At 35.7% G+C, this 16,212-nt stretch overlaps 1 protein-coding gene across 6 annotated transcripts in view; it reads right to left on the bottom strand.

Annotated features, from left to right (window-relative positions):
- Positions 1-8,938: 8,938 nt before the first annotated feature.
- LOC131069119 (uncharacterized) overlaps positions 8,939-16,212 on the bottom strand; it is a 39,099-nt gene continuing 31,825 nt past the window's right edge. For all 6 annotated transcript variants that reach the window (XM_058004442.2, XM_058004443.2, XM_058004444.2 and 3 more), the window contains 7 exons: positions 14,773-14,856; positions 14,234-14,296; positions 13,733-13,768; positions 13,388-13,462; positions 13,198-13,275; positions 9,732-9,791; positions 8,939-9,614 (listed from right to left, as the gene is read on the bottom strand). In XM_058004442.2, the coding sequence (XP_057860425.2) occupies positions 9,198-9,614; positions 9,732-9,791; positions 13,198-13,275; positions 13,388-13,462; positions 13,733-13,768; positions 14,234-14,296; positions 14,773-14,856 (813 nt within the window). In that variant the 3' untranslated portion in view covers positions 8,939-9,197. The remainder of the gene's footprint in view (positions 9,615-9,731; positions 9,792-13,197; positions 13,276-13,387; positions 13,463-13,732; positions 13,769-14,233; positions 14,297-14,772; positions 14,857-16,212) is intronic.

Below are 16,212 nucleotides of genomic sequence, written 5' to 3'. Positions count from 1 at the left end.
ATAACACAGAAAGTTGTGAAGGAATGTGGATTTTCAAGTGGGTTTTACACGAAGCCACTGGTCTTTGTTGCAACACTTATGTAGTGCACTCATACTGTGAGAATCACCACGGCTGAGGATAGGAGAGTTCGCTTGTAGTTTTGTGTGAAGGTATTTAACATGTACCTATTCTAATTTAAAAAAGAACCCCTTTGTATGCATGTGTGTATATATTTCTCATCAACTACAAATCTTAAATCTAAATCATCTGAACAAAATAAGAGACTACCCACTAGTTTAAAATTTCTTTATAATAGTATTAGATTATACTTAAAAAATCAAATACAACACAAATGCATAGGTTGTGAGGAGATTCCACTAGAGATTACACTATCAAATAAGTCACTAGCCCGGTCTGTGATTCCCCTTTGTGCATGCATGTCTTCTAGACACTTACACTTATAGCATGAGACATATTTTTCCACCATTCTCGCTAGATTTATGTTCATATTGTTACTTTTAAACAAGCAGAGAAAATATATTAAGCAACATAAAATAGCTAGACTAAAATGGAAACAAACAAAAAATAAGCACATAACACAATAGATTACGTGATTCACCAAAACTAGCTACATCCATGGGAAAACAAGGAATAACTTGTATTAATCAATATCCAGGACACTAATACATGGTCTACACTCACATCCATTTATACAATCATATGCAGTTATGAAATGAAAAGTTGGGAGGAGCCAAAAGGTCATGTGATTGTTGAACTTCACATTCCTAACAATCTCCACCCCTAACAATCTTCACCCTGAAGTCCAACTGACACAGCCATATACTATGATATCCCCTGCATTTCCACTTCTAATCTCACATTACAACCAGACCCATCAAGAATTTTAACTTCGCCAAAGACTGTTCAAGCACACTCTGGAGTCAACTCAAAGTAATTCCAGAGTAAAAAATTCTCTGGTCGAAAACATCTTCTCTTACGACTTTTCCAGACACAAACTCACCTTTAAATCCAGTCAGAAATAAAATCACCTCTTTGTCCTGGAGCTTCCACAGATAAAATCACCTATTTGTCCTGGAGCTTCCACAGATAAAATCACCTCTTTATAACTCATCCAGACCATAAATACCATAATCATATTTGATACCTAAATCAATGTGCTCCTGAATTCCAAAAATAAAACCACCTGTATCACTGAATAATCTTCGAAGCAAGTAATACTCGCCAACTTTCAATCCATTCGCCAGAAACTGCATCTTCGTTGCCAATTTAATGCTGACCGTATCTCTGTGAAAGTCTGTGTCGTTGTGCATCCCTGTCACATACAGCTTCCTGTTACCCTCGATCAACACTAAGATTTCCTACTTGGTCCAGCGCGACACAAACCAATCATTGTCCTTACAAGGCTCCTTCCTGTTGAACAAATCACAGACCTTTGCCTTGTCCATTTTGGCACTTCTCCATACACTTCCTAAACGGATCCATGGAAGAAATCTCCTTGGCCGCAAACTGCTTCTTCTTCGACACTTTGAGGCATGCTGATACCTCTTGAAATACCTATCTCGACTTTGGTCTCCATGGACCATTGCATTGCCCAAGTCTTTATTCGCACCAAAACGTTCTCCAATTCCATTGTCGCTAGCAAACAGGTCCTCTGATTCATCATCCCTCGCAGGCAGATGCATCATGCCTCTTTTCTGTGTCTAGCTCCTCCGGCATCCTTGTCAAGCCTACCAACAAATTATTTTTGTGCTTGCTCATCTCCAGGCTTTCTAAATCCTCCCCCTCTGGCCACCTCTTCCATTCTGAGATTCCTCTTCCACAGACGAAACCAACCAATTCTGTGCCTCCTCATGATTCATTGTATTCTTCTCCGTCTTCACCAAAACCGCACAATTATTAACATTAGGTTTTTTCACTTTCCAAATTTATTATATGACAGCGCAAATCCTCCCTTTCATGAAAAACAGTCGCTTCGTGAGTGATAGATTTTCCTCCTTTAGCTTCACAATTTGGTTGTTCTGGTCATCCACATCATATGCCACATTCACATCTCCCTCAAACTTTTTTGTAATAACTTTTGTATCTGTGACCTTAACTTCATTCCACCAATGTACATAACGTTTCATTTCAGCTTTCACTTTCACAAAATCACTTTCTGTCGAGTCTAATTTTTCTATTTTTGTAGTATTAAGAATCTCTTCAATAACTGAATCGACTTCATCATATGAAACTACAAATTCAATTAGACCCATTAAAAAATACTTCAAGTACGGGGAGAGGAAAGAAATGTAAAACCATTATTCAACTCTCAAACTTCACGTTCTTCCATCTCTACTCAATCTATCCAAGTTCTGATACCAATTGATAATTTTAAACATGCAAAGAAAATATATTAAGTAACATAAAATTGCTAAACCAAAACGGAAACAAACAGAAAATAAACACATAACACAATAGATTGTGTGGTTCACCAAAATTGGCTACATTTACGATAAAGCAAGGAATAACTTGTATTAGTCAATATCCAGTACACCAATACATGGTTTGCACTCACATCCATTTATACAAGCATATGCAGTTGTGTAATGAAGAATTAGGAGGAGCCAAAAGGTCATGTGACCATAACACATATATGAATCCAAACTCTCCTTGGCATAGGCAGCAAGGTAATAGCCGCTAAGTCTAGCTTTATGCCTACTGATAGCAGTTATAGATAACTTTGTGTACCTATAGATCTTAAATGGTACATTGGATTTCAGCAATTTTTTTGCCTATCTTTGTATAGACTTAGGGGAGAGCACCCAGTACTTGAACACGTTCCAATAGCTATGATAGTGCTTTATGATTTAATGCCACTTTTCTGACAATATTGCACCAATTGTAATTGTGACTTTAAAGTTGATATTGTTAATGATGACTACCCATCTCTTAGATCTAAAAAGAACAAATCATGTGATAACACATTAGCGCACCAATAAAACATGACAGTGCACAAGTATCGGTCTCACTTTTTTAGGGGGGTTGTTTTGGATACCTTGGCAAAAAGCATGCCGGTGTGGCATCATATTGATGGTGTGGCCTTGAAACCTTAGTTACAAGCAGGGGACTTGGCAAATAAGTTGCTATAAAATATTCAGAGATTTGAAATTTTCATGCAGGATATTGGGAAGCATGAAGTTAGGGTGCTCAAATATTGGGTCCTCTCCCCTAATCGCTTATAGCTATTGTTCTAACTTATGGATCAAAAAGTGCTCATTTCAAATTGTCGCCCCATACCTACCTAAAGATGTCCAAATAATCGTGCACTACAACCACTAAAGTTGCACAATTCCTCCAATTAAAGCCCATAGATTCTAACTATTGAAATAAGTGGGCAACTACTGATACATGTGAAATTAATTAATGAATTTTTACTAGTTATATTAATTTGGTTTCTGTAGAGTTAGTAATTGGGAAGTTGGGTGAACGGTAATTGAAACATGGACGATAATTGGTGCTCTTCCCCTAAATGCATTCACTTGAGTGTTTTCCAAGACTTTTTGATGAATCTGATTGTCCATGTCCTACAGTGGTAGTAGATGGTGAGATCCCCCGTCTATTTATATAAGATAATATTTTTAATGATCTCTATTCCTTACATGTATTGTCAAATTTTGTACATACGTCTACTGAGGTAAATAAAACTTGAACCTTTTTACTATAAGTGAAGCCAATCTCTCTTGAGACGTAGCTTCAACCTTTCTTCAATCAACTTGCCAATAGTTTTGAAAATGTTAAGGTTTCAGTGCTACTAGTTCTTGAGCTTGAGACAAAAAATTTGATAGCCTTAAAAATAAAAATATTGGATGGAGTTGAAGTTTATTTTAGGAAGCCCAATAAACTTATAATGTGATAAAACTAGATATGATCATATTTATACTCTGTTTTATTCACACGTTGATTTATCCTTTATAATCTATTTTATTTACATGTAGATTTCTCCAAGTTACACTATTTTATCCACTTGTTGATTTATCCTTTATCATATAGTTATTGAATAAAGAATTGTTAACATATGAACTTTAAAATCAACACAATTTATAATATAAATTTAGTGTATTAATCATGTATAGGTACCAACAGGTAAATTCATTTCAAATCACTGTTTTCTTAGGAAATATAATGTCTTATACAATTACATTTCCTTCAAATAGATAACGGGAATCATTTATATGTACATGATTGATCACTTCAAGTTTAATAATTGAATGAGAACCAATCTCCAATAGGTATTTTAAACACATCTATAAAATATATGCAATTAATATTTAACCTTGCAAATTATAACATGCAAGGGAACTTAAAATGTATTGGTATAAGAGTATATTTCATAAATTCAATATGTGTATATTGTGCCCCTTTTGTAATTAAGGGTATAAAAATATAATAAGTGGGCTAGGATCTATTTTATGTAAAAAATGAGTGAATTGATAATGTATATCTTAAAGACAAGAAAACATAAACATTTATTATGTATGAAGGGAACTACTGGTCCTATAATGATATCTTATTTTATCTTAATAAAGTTTGGAATGTAAGATATTTGAATTAGATTTTAAATTTATTTATTTTGTGTAGAACTTTAAACATATAAACTACCATTGATAAACAATTATTGTTTAAAGTAATAAGTTGTTTGAATTGATTATTTTGTGAAATGAAATATATGTAACTCCTATTTTATTTAAAAAATAATTATTCTAATTAGAAAAGCAGCAAGACAAGGGTGATGAACCCTTAGGTGGCAAAAGAGAAAACAAAACAGGGGTGAGAACCCCGAACAAAACAAGGTTGGACGGGCTAGGAGAAAACTTGTCAAATCAGCAACAACCCAAACAAAAATCAAGTAAGTGTAGAAATACCCAAGCCTTGACAAGGAGCAATTTGGGGGAGGGGGGAAGAATTCCCCTTCCGCCTGCGACAAACCACGGTCCAAGCAATAGTGTCATAAGGACCATCGAAAGAAGGATCAAGTGAGGAGGATCCTGCAAGGAATCCATCGACAACACCAACAGATTCCTGGTGCAGAACAACATCAGGAGTAGATTCAAAGGTAGAATTGAGTTGTAGAGCAAGAGCAACATGAGCAACAAGAGAGGGATCCTTAGGGATGGAAGGGGTCACAACAGTGGTAGCAAGAGGATCGACAATAGCTTCGGTAGAAGTGAGAGGCACAACTTCATCTCAAGGGGAGACAACATCCTCCTGAGAGGAGCCAACAAAATCCGAGTCAAAAGCATTGACAGTCAAGTGATCCAAAGTAGAATCCTTCCACCATGTTGCAACACCTTTGTGATGTGGCAGTGAGCAATCCGAAACTAGATGACCCATTGAGAAGCATCTCTAACAGCGAAAGGGGAGACCCTCATAATCCAATGATTGAATTCAAGGCCTATCCCCAACCATAAGAACCACACCCCCAGGGAGAAGCGCAGAGATGTCAATATCAATTAAGAGATGAGCAAAGGTAGAGTGACCCATGGAAGACATGGCATCATCAACCTTCAAGAGACAACCAATAGAGTTACCAATGGCCTCGTAGCAAGAAAGCTCCCACAAATGAAGGGGGAGATTAGGGAGGCTGACCCAAATTGGATGCACATTAAGTGGTTCAGTAGGGGGATTAAAAGAAGTTGTCCAAGACTTAAGAGAGAGAGAGTGATCGCCCCAAGCTCACAAGTTACCCAAAACCAAGTCATGATCAAAAGAAGTAACAAAAAATATTTTAGCACAAGGGAAAACCTCAATGCTATGAGCAACCAATGGCTTCTAGAAATCACTCACTTAGCGGTAGAGATCCGAGAGCAAAGGCCAAACCTCAACAAACCTGCACACCAAAGCACAACGTCGGTAGAAACCAATATTATCCACAGCATCTTGTCCACAAACCACCCCAAGGGAGGACTTGGTGCAAGGAAAAGGATGAGTCCCCTTGGGGAGGAGAGCTACATATCTAACCACATGAGCAAAGTTGTGTTTACCAACAAAAGAAGAATGTATGGGCGAGACCTTAGCACCCACAATAGGGACACCATCAACAACTATAGAGACAAAGGCAACACCACTAGACTGAGCATCCACAACACCAACACCCACAAGAAGAGCACCTGCAGGGGGAGGTGGGGGGCATGACCCATCCACAACAACAACAGCGGTATTCACAACACCTAGCACACCCATGGGGGAGGCACCCAACTCGACCATAGCAGAAGTAGAAATGTCAACAATGCCAACAGAAGTCCCTGTGCGAGGAGGGCGTCCCAAGACACTTGACACAAAGGGCAAAGCTCCAAGAGTAGCAAAGGCAAGCATATAGGTAGTGGCATTCAAAATCACACAAGCGAGAGAGTCATTAGCCATTGAATGTTAACAGCAGCCAAATGATTGTTTTTTTAAATCAATTATTATTTAGATAATAATGAGTCATTTAAATCAACTATCTTGCAAAGAGAAAAAAATCACAAAATAGTTAAGTTAGGTGTAGTTTAGTCATGTTGTGTTGTGTCCATTAAGTGTCTAAAAAAAACTAGGCATGACACGTGATGTATACAATTGTTTATACAAGATGAAACATAGAACAAGCCATGAGAGTTTTTAGTAATTTCATGTCTAAGCTAAGGAACATTAGGCACAAGCAAAGAGAGTGTTAAGTACTTGGAAAGTATCTCTAAATCATTGATTAACTTACTGTGGCACTAACAATGTGAGCAAAATTTTGAGGTACAAAGGTATGTTGATTGTGATAGGATCGGAGATCCATAATCTAAGGTGGTTGTTTAGTCTACTTGGAGGGGCATTTAGCTAAATGAACAAGCAACAACAATTAGTTGAGTTATCCAAAACTAAATTAGGATATACATACACTACAAATACTTTTAAGGAAGTCATTATTACAAAGGTTGTGTAATAGTTGTGATTTTAAATATCATATAATGTTCAAGTGTCCTTCACAAGTGCTATTTGTTTAGCTAAAAATCTTGATTACCACGCTTAAACAAAGCAAATAAATGTACAATATCAATTTGGAGTGAGATGATCGAAACCAAAAAAGTTCCAATGGAAAAAAAAATTACTTTGATGATTCCTTGCACTACCAAGTTTATGTGGCACAAGAATGAAATGGAAATATCTCTTTTCCACGCTATGTTTACTAAGACTAAGATGTCGTTTAAATATCAATGTGTGTCTCATTTCCATACTATGGTTACTTGTGCTAATTTGGGATGTCGTTTGAATGTCAATATTTGTATATATTGTAGATGATATGCTATTTTGAAAACTTTTTAATGCAAACAACGTGAAACTCGATTAATGTGCTGTTTTTGGAGTTTTACTATCTTATGTGAACAAAACTAAAATTTGCAGATGTGCTAAATCTAAGAGAAATCAATCTGTTTTGTGAATGAATGAAATTAATAGAATATAATCTGAGAACTAAAATTTTATTAGAACCAAATTGTCTATTTCTTTTCAAGAATGCGCAGTAGTAGCCGAAGCTTTTCTTTTATGGGGGAAATCAATCGACCAAGCAGAAACCTTATTTTCCTTACCTAAAGGAATGCAACACAACCAAAACTATGACTTTCATTTCTTTTTTAATATAGAGATAAATAGCTAAGAGGTTTTTAATTAATTTCCTTGGTAAATTTTGAAGCAGAGAAATCAAGACTTCTCTACTACTGAATTCAACAAATTCTTAGAAGTGGTGATTCTGATAATTTTGCTATCCTAAGATTCCAACCTTAAAAATGAAGTTAGCACAACAAAAAAAATACAGCCTATGCTACAAACTATTTTTTAACGCCTGTTTCAACAAACACTGCAAACAAAACTAATTTACAACTAAAACTACTCAAAACTAATCTCTACTAAAAGTTGTACCCGAGATTAGAGACATCAAGGCACATAGCAGGTTTGTTGTTAGGTTTGTTGTTATATATATTCTTTCAATTTTGAGAACCACCGCCGATAGTGAAACAGGAAAACACGGTAGGCTATAGGCAAAGCTAAAATTTGCTAGCTAATGGGTATATAAAATGTTGGTAATTGGAAGCTCTAGTTGATCTCAAATTTATATGAATGTTGGAGCTCTTCGAGGAACAAAATTTGGGCAATAATAATGAATGAAAATAACATATTTATATGACGTCAAGATTAAGTTTAGGTTTTTAGATCGAAACAAGGATATTTTAAAAGAAATATAAATAGTGCCAACCTTGAGTTATAATGTTAAAAATTAAAGGAAAAAACTCACTAATGCAAAGACTAATTGACTAGAGGTAATACTAAACCCCTCTTGACAACATTTTATTCGTCACAGTAAACTAACAAATTAAGAGTGAATCCTCATGTTTTGTTAGAACACAGAACTTGTGCAGAGAGAAGAGATTAGAGACACTTGGCATTTAACTTTGACTTTCTATATGAAGAATTTGGAGAGAGTGACGTGGCATTCACCATGGAAGAAGAAATTTAAGTTCAAGTTCTATTAATTTCATGCCACGTCGGGGCATAAATTGGTTTAACAAATCAGCATTAGACTGCCATATATAAGTGCCTGGTCATTTTGAGGTACTTCTAGGTACACGATATTTCTCTTAACATACTGACGCCTTATTCAATTCATCATTAATCCTTTTAAGGAAACTAGTCCATGATAAGAAAGTGTAGAGCGTCCTCGGCCATCTCAATTGAATTCAATAGGACTCTCATTTTTTAATTTTTTCAACAATGTGCTTGTGACAGTCTTTTTTACCATCGAAATACTATGATGTATGCCTCTTATCTAAGCAAGGCTCAATGAAGGGGAGTAAATAAATTCTCCTAGAAATCTGCAAGATAAAAAAAATTCATCCTAGTTATACTATACCAATTTAATCGAAGCTGTGAAACATAAAGTTAAACCCAAAAGAAACACCAAATGATTAGCATATTGACATGAGATTCAAGTTACAATAGAATTTACCATTGCCGATCACTCAACTAGCAACAAAATAATAAGGATATCAAAAAATGGATTTCCAATTACTCTCGCAGAAAATCCATGAAATTCACCACTCTGAGATTGGTTTCTCATTTCAGAAGTATAATCAGAAACTTTGAAAAACAACTTGCTCCACCAGGATTATTTGATAGTACTCGTTAAGGATTCATTGTCTTATAATTCCCTTCCAGGAATGTTGGGCCAATTTGGAATTTGTTGATTCCTGCCATTTTCAAGTTGATTTCCTGCAGCAAAAATTGGACGTACAGGCCTATTTTCATTTCCTTCATGTATGGGAGGGTCATAGAAGAAATCATATGGGAGATTTATGTTGGGTGGCTGAAAGTGTACAGGATTTTGTTGATGGTTAAACCAGTCATTGGGTGGAAGAGGATTTGGTGGATGCCAATGCAAATGTTGCCCTGGAAGAATTGCATGTAGCTGAAGCCCAAATGGTGGATGGCATACAGTAGATTCTTTTTGTTTTTTCATTGGAGGTCCAATATTACGACTAAGCAATTTCGGTTCCTGTTCTGCCAAGTCCTTCAATGCTGTTTCCCTTGCCTTCAGAGCCACATCATCTTCCAGTTCCTGAAAAAAATACTTGACAAGTTGTAATTAGTAGAGCACTACCCGAGAAAGGGAAAAAGGATGCATAGTTCAGCAACACACATAATAAGCATATCCAAACAAAATCTAAAAAGATACCTTATCCCACAAACCGCACTTCTTGCATCTTTGGCATGGTTTTCCAGGCTCTCGGGCATGCTAATTATCAGCATAAATACAAATTTTAACAAGCCACACGGAAAATTAATTGTAAAACATATACAAAATAAATATTTAAACAAAAGAAAATTAAAATTTATCACAAAAAAGGGGTTGGAAAACTTAAATCAGCGTAGATATATAGTGTTCAACCATATCTGTATCATATCCGAACAAGAAAAGCAACACATCTAAAATTAAGCTTAAAAACAAATTTTAACAAGCCACATGGAAAATTGATTGTAAAACATATACAAAATAAATATTTAAACAAAAGAAAATTAAAGTTTATCACAAAAAAGGGGTTGGAAAACTAAAACCAGCGTAGATATATAGTGTTCAACCATATCTGTATCATATCCGAACAAGAAAAGCAACACATCTAAAATTAAGCTTAAAAAGATACCGTGGCAACCAAGCAGAGTACTCATTTCCAGGACTTATTTTAATTGGATGTTTTTTACCAAAGCAACTTCCAAAAGCTCATAAAAAATTACATTAAATTATACTTGCATGATGCAAAAACCAGAAAGTGTATTTCCAAGGTGGCAAGTTAAACCTAGAAACAATAGTTATCTCTAAGAGGGGTGACACGCTCAAAAATAAAAGTCATTGTCCATACGTTGTGTTAAGTGACTCGCGGCAAGTCACATGAGTCAAGCGAGTCAGCGGGCCGGGTGACCTCTGCCGGGTCACAGTGACCCTGACCCGGGCTCGGACGGGTCAGGGGGGGTGACTCGCCTAACTCGCCGAGTCCAAGGGTCGTGACCCGGCCGGCATCACTTAAAAAAGTGCAGTCCGATCACTCTAGAGGAAGTCGACCCCGAGTCCAATTGGCTCACTGAGTCCACCGATCCAGTCTTCACTGATGAGGACCTTGAGTGGGTTGACCAGGCAGACAGAGAGGCTGAGGCTGTGGCTATGGCAGAGGAGGAGGATAGAGCACAATCAGGCACAGCACCTATGGTTACTCAGACTGGCACATCACAGGCAGAGACTATGGCTACTTAGTCATCCAGGACCATCCAGGACCTACCTTAGACGACTTTCTAGGAGGCAGATAGACGAGGCTGAGCCTGAGCCTGAGCCATAGACTTGTTTTTGTTTACACTTTACAGTTACATATATGTTTGGGAACATTTGAAGTCATGGATTTTATATACATTCGACAACATTTATAACTCTATATATCTATGTTTTCTAATTCATTCAGCTACAATTTACATTTCTACGCATGTGATGGATGTATGTTATGTATGTGATCAAATTAGCTTCTATTTGATGATGTTATAGTGTCTTTAAGCTTAATTCAATAATGGGTGTATGAAACAAGTTTTAAATCGTTAAAAATCTCTAAATTTCAAGGGTTTTCTTATTTTGCCGAGTCGTTGCTGAGTCATTGCTGAGTCCGAGCCGAGTCACGAGCCGAGTCAGCCTTGCCGAGTCCGAGTCTGGGAACTTCATATATCTGGACAACAAAAAAAAAACACATTCATATGCAACGTTAGAAGGAAATTGTAGCAACCAAGAAGATTCCTCATTTCAAGGACTTGAAACATATTTTAATAGGACAGTTTTACCAAAGCAACTTATGAAGTTCTTTGTCAGAATAATATTAATTATACTTGCCTGTTTCATAGGAAAAAGAATTTTTCCTAGTTTTGGGGATTGGATGAAGAGTTTCAACCTTTCAGGAATGGAAACTTTTTCCAAAAATTTTTGGAAAGTGACGGGATAGCTATTAAATAAATACTTCAATTTTCAAAATACAAATATGAAATAAATAAAAATGACCCCATACAATGTCAGTCTGAAACAGACTCGATTATGTTGTCACTGAATTTAACTCGTTGGTGTAAGTTTGTCTAGTTTTGTAAACATGTTGAAGACAATAATTAACAAAAAAAAAAGTTTGAACAGTTTAATGTATTTCCTCCAAAAAGGTATTAGGATATCTTCCCAACATTTGTGGGGTACCTCCCTTGATTAAGTTTGGCATTGACTTAACCTCCATCTAGAACAATACTCTTTGTCAGCATTCAAATAAACTTTTGGCCACCAATAAGATGAGATTGCAAGTTTGCTTTTCATTTAACAGGTCCCCATCTTCATTAATGGCTGTGTTTTGTAATATTTTATTCCATGGTTCCAACCAGCGATGCCCTCCTGTCTAGATTCATTCTTTTGCATAGAAAAATTAATGCCAAAGTTGATTTTTAAAGACTTTTTTTAGATTCAAGTCATTTTTTTACCACTGAGATGCTCTGATATCCCTGGGAACCTGAACACCCCCCCTGGCCAGGATGGAAGGGCATCCCTGGATGTCATCCTGAAAGGGGAGACAACCACCTACTGGAGCATGGACACTGGGCTCGGCAGAGTGGGGCAGTATTTATTCCCCATCTACAATCCCTGGGACATCCCTGTTTTAGCAGACATGTAAAACTGCAGGGGCACATCCCCAAGGTGCACTACAAAAAACAGAAGTTGCATTTCCAAGGTGACAATTAAACCAACTTTCAAAGAGTGTGTTAACATTGGAAGGAATCAGCAACATCATCAAATTCTATTTCAAATATGTCTATGATGTTCAAAGGTGTCATGGCATAGTTCACAATCACCCGGAAAAGTGGTGATACAGATACAGGGATGGGTTGGGGAGATCCTTATAATTCAGAGCATAGAGGTAAATGAATAGGGCAAAAGCTATACTATAAATAAATGTGACGTGTACAGGAACTGGGATATGATCCAAGTCCCGAAACCAAATTCTCCTAGTGACAATACATGTGTATATATTTGAAGATTTGGGCTATGAACATATATTTCCATTCCCCTTGATCATGCAAATATTTGCGAATAACTAGCAAGAATTTGTTTTCTTTAAGTTAATCTGGACATGAATCACACATTCATTCCATTTGTAAAAAGAAAGGTTTGACAGGAATAGAGGATTAAATGTTTTACTCAGATTTGAAAAAAAAATTCCACTTTATAATTATACTCTAGAGAGAAGTACACACATTGATATGTATACTCTCATTCAACAAAGCACACTCTAGCCTCATTTAATTTATATTTAATTAAGCAGTGTGAAGAATCAGGTTTGCAGAAACTTTCTTATCTATTGTATTGGTGTCATCCAGATTGCCTTGTCAACAGCTTATCTCCAACAGACAATACACAATGGCATTGACATGCCTAGAAGATGCAACAACAAGATGGCAGTATGCCTAAATGCTTTTTCACCTGTTGGCAATATCTATCACGATTGCTTACATTATTTTAATTTATGAAGCTTGTACCTATCAGGATAATTTCCATAGTCATATACTTGAACTAGCTTTATTATAACAATTATAGCAAACAAAGCTTACTGAAACAGCATGTTGATGGAAGAACGTACCTGACAAAAATGTGTATAATCCTTTGGAATTGTTTGTCGGCATATATAACACATTGTAATTCCACATCTACATGTCACCTATAAGTGCAATATTTATGATAAAGCACATGGGAACAGGTCAAATCAACTCTTAAAACAAAATACACAAGGATTTGACAAAATGCTTTGACTACCCCTACTTGCTACACACCTTATTGCAACCATCCATCTTTACTAGCTCTGTCTTACAACTGTTACACACTCTTATCACAGCTTTTGTCATCACCTGTCTCAAATAAACAATTTTGCCTAAGAATAAATCAGTATGCAATATATAACTTTGAATATGAGAAAATATAACCACCAAGGGGGCAAATTCAAATATGCTATATATTACAATATACAAGCTATCATTACAGATAAAAAAGACTTTGAAAAAAACTGCTAAAAATCAGCTATGATATGCAAACAAAAAAAATTAAGAAAACATATATCTCAGAACATTCAACAGATGCCTGATCAAGCTCATTGCCTGTATGTCATTTTAAATTGTTACCTCTTCAATTTTCCTGCGTAAAGCTGTCTCGGATTTCTGCATAAGCAATTTTTTTTTAAAATGGATTAGAATTATATATACAATTTTTAAAACAGCAATCTCAAGAAACTAACAAGCCTTCAAGTGACATTATTCATATTATTCCTCTATATCTGTAATTGCACTTCGTTTCAAACAGCTTTTGAATATGTGCTTGAATATTTATAAGCTAGTAAAATTACCTGAAAAAAAAAATGTAACAAGTTCTTAACTTTATACCATAAAAGTAAAATATGGCAGTTATTAAAATTCACATGTATTTCACAAGATATCTTTTTCTCATTCTTAAAATTTGTATATGTAACTTTACACACACATATTTAATGGGATAGGGAAGAGGTTGAGTAATGGTAGGGAGAGAGAGAGAGAGAGAGAGAGAGAGAGAGAGAGAGAGAGCAGAGCTCCCCTACTATTAGACATAAGCATATGTTTCAACCAAAAAAGACTTAAGATGTTTCATACCTTCTCAACTTCTTCGCAGCGCAAAGGTATATGACTTGGCTCTTTGCATTGGATACAAGATGCCTAAAATGCATGCAAAAAAGCAAACAAAAAGAAAATTGTAAGTGAAAGAAACTTAATATATTGCACCTATTTTGTTCAATGACAAGAGATCGTGTTCAGTCCCAACTCCCATAGATGGATCCTTGGATGTATATGTCATCAAATAAAGAATTTCATATAAAATTACCAGTCAAAGAAAATAATTAAGTAAGAAGCAAACTTTAAAACAAAATTCCAGCCTTGATTAACACAGTGAGACATATTAAAGTGCACATATGTGATTATTAAGTTTCCCAACTACAGGAAAAAATAATAATTCACCCGAAACAAAACTACTGCCCATTCTTTTCTTCCTCATCCTGGAAGCAAATCACTAAGTGTGATCTGAAACATCAATCAACCAAATTTTACAGAGCTTTTTTCGGAAGCATTTCAATGATTACAACCCATGATTTTAAATGTATCTACCTTAAAAAAGTGAAAAACAAGATCCCTACCTTTGAACAATCACTATTTGGACATTCCAAAACACGTACACCCTCGTCTACTTCACAAGGGAAATTGCAAAAAGGGCAATACACCTGCAATAGTATACATTTGATGCTGTCAAAAGTCATTTCTATCTAAAAATAAAAAAATATTTCCATCTAAGTTGATAAATAAACCCATGAGAAGAATCTACTCAAATTTAACTACAAAAGCAATAAGATCCATTATAATTGAAACAAAAACTATGATAATTGTTAATGCATGGTAGCTTATGCAAGATAAGATCTTCCTAAACCTTCCTTGTTCTGTTATTTACATGCTTCATGTCAGATTTATATTGCATATGATTATCGGATTGTACAAACATCACTTATCATTATTCTATCGGGCTAACAACCCGATAGCATATTAATGTCAATTATTAATTGGCATTAATATGCTATCGGGGTATTAACCCGATAGCATATTAAATGCTATAAGTCATCAGGTTATTAGCCGATACATACTTGCTATCGGGTGCATAACCATTGGCACCGGTTCACATCTGTTATCAGGCGTAATTATATCGGGCATATTTGTTATCGGGTTTAATGAATACACCGCTTCATTTGGAATTAACATTAGTTAACAACTGCACCGGCTGGATTACATACATCGTGCACTTTGAATCATCGGTGTTTATATGAACCGATTCATTACATTGATCAGTCATTATATTATGATATTACAATATGCTATCGGGTGTTTTGAACCGATAATCAGCATTGTGTTAATGGTATAATTACAAAGGCACCGATCAATGGGTGCATTGATCGGTCATGCCTAAAAGGCATGACCGGTCAATACACCAATTGACCGGTTGCCTAAATGATATATATGCCAATTGAATTCATTTGGAGTGGACATAGAAAATATTAAATGATCTCTCTCCTTCAGACCTGCAGATAAAATCAGAATTATCAGACATTGACATAATTCCTCATATCCATTTATAGCATACATAGTTCATAACTTGTTCTTTAATTGAAATTGAAATAACTTTACATGGTATCAAAGCCAAGGTAATCGAACCTAAGGCTATTCAATTTTGATAAAATTCAAGGACTAAGTTACAAACTACATCACATTTCCATAATGGCCAACGCTATTAGATTCGAAGATAGACTCGGAGGTAGCGAAGATTTTTCAGCTTGGAAGTTTAGAATCAAAATGATTTTAAGAGAAAACAAAGTTGATTCATATGTCCAAACTGAAAGTGCACAACCAGAAGATGAAACCGAGAAATCCACATGGATCGAGGGAAATGATAAGGCCATTAAAATAATAGTGGATGGGGTAAGAAATAATATAATGCCCATCATTAGAAAGCAGGAGACGGCTTATAAAATGTTCAAGGCACTTGAAAAGACATTTGAGATATCAAATGCAAGTCGTACTCTAGCACTAAA

The sequence above is a fragment of the Cryptomeria japonica genome, chromosome 1 (genome assembly GCF_030272615.1).
Source record: "Cryptomeria japonica chromosome 1, Sugi_1.0, whole genome shotgun sequence".
In the NCBI taxonomy this organism is placed as follows: Eukaryota; Viridiplantae; Streptophyta; class Pinopsida; order Cupressales; family Cupressaceae; genus Cryptomeria; species Cryptomeria japonica.
The sequence above is the reverse complement of the archived record's forward strand: the minus strand, read 5'-3'. Positions and strand labels throughout refer to the sequence as shown.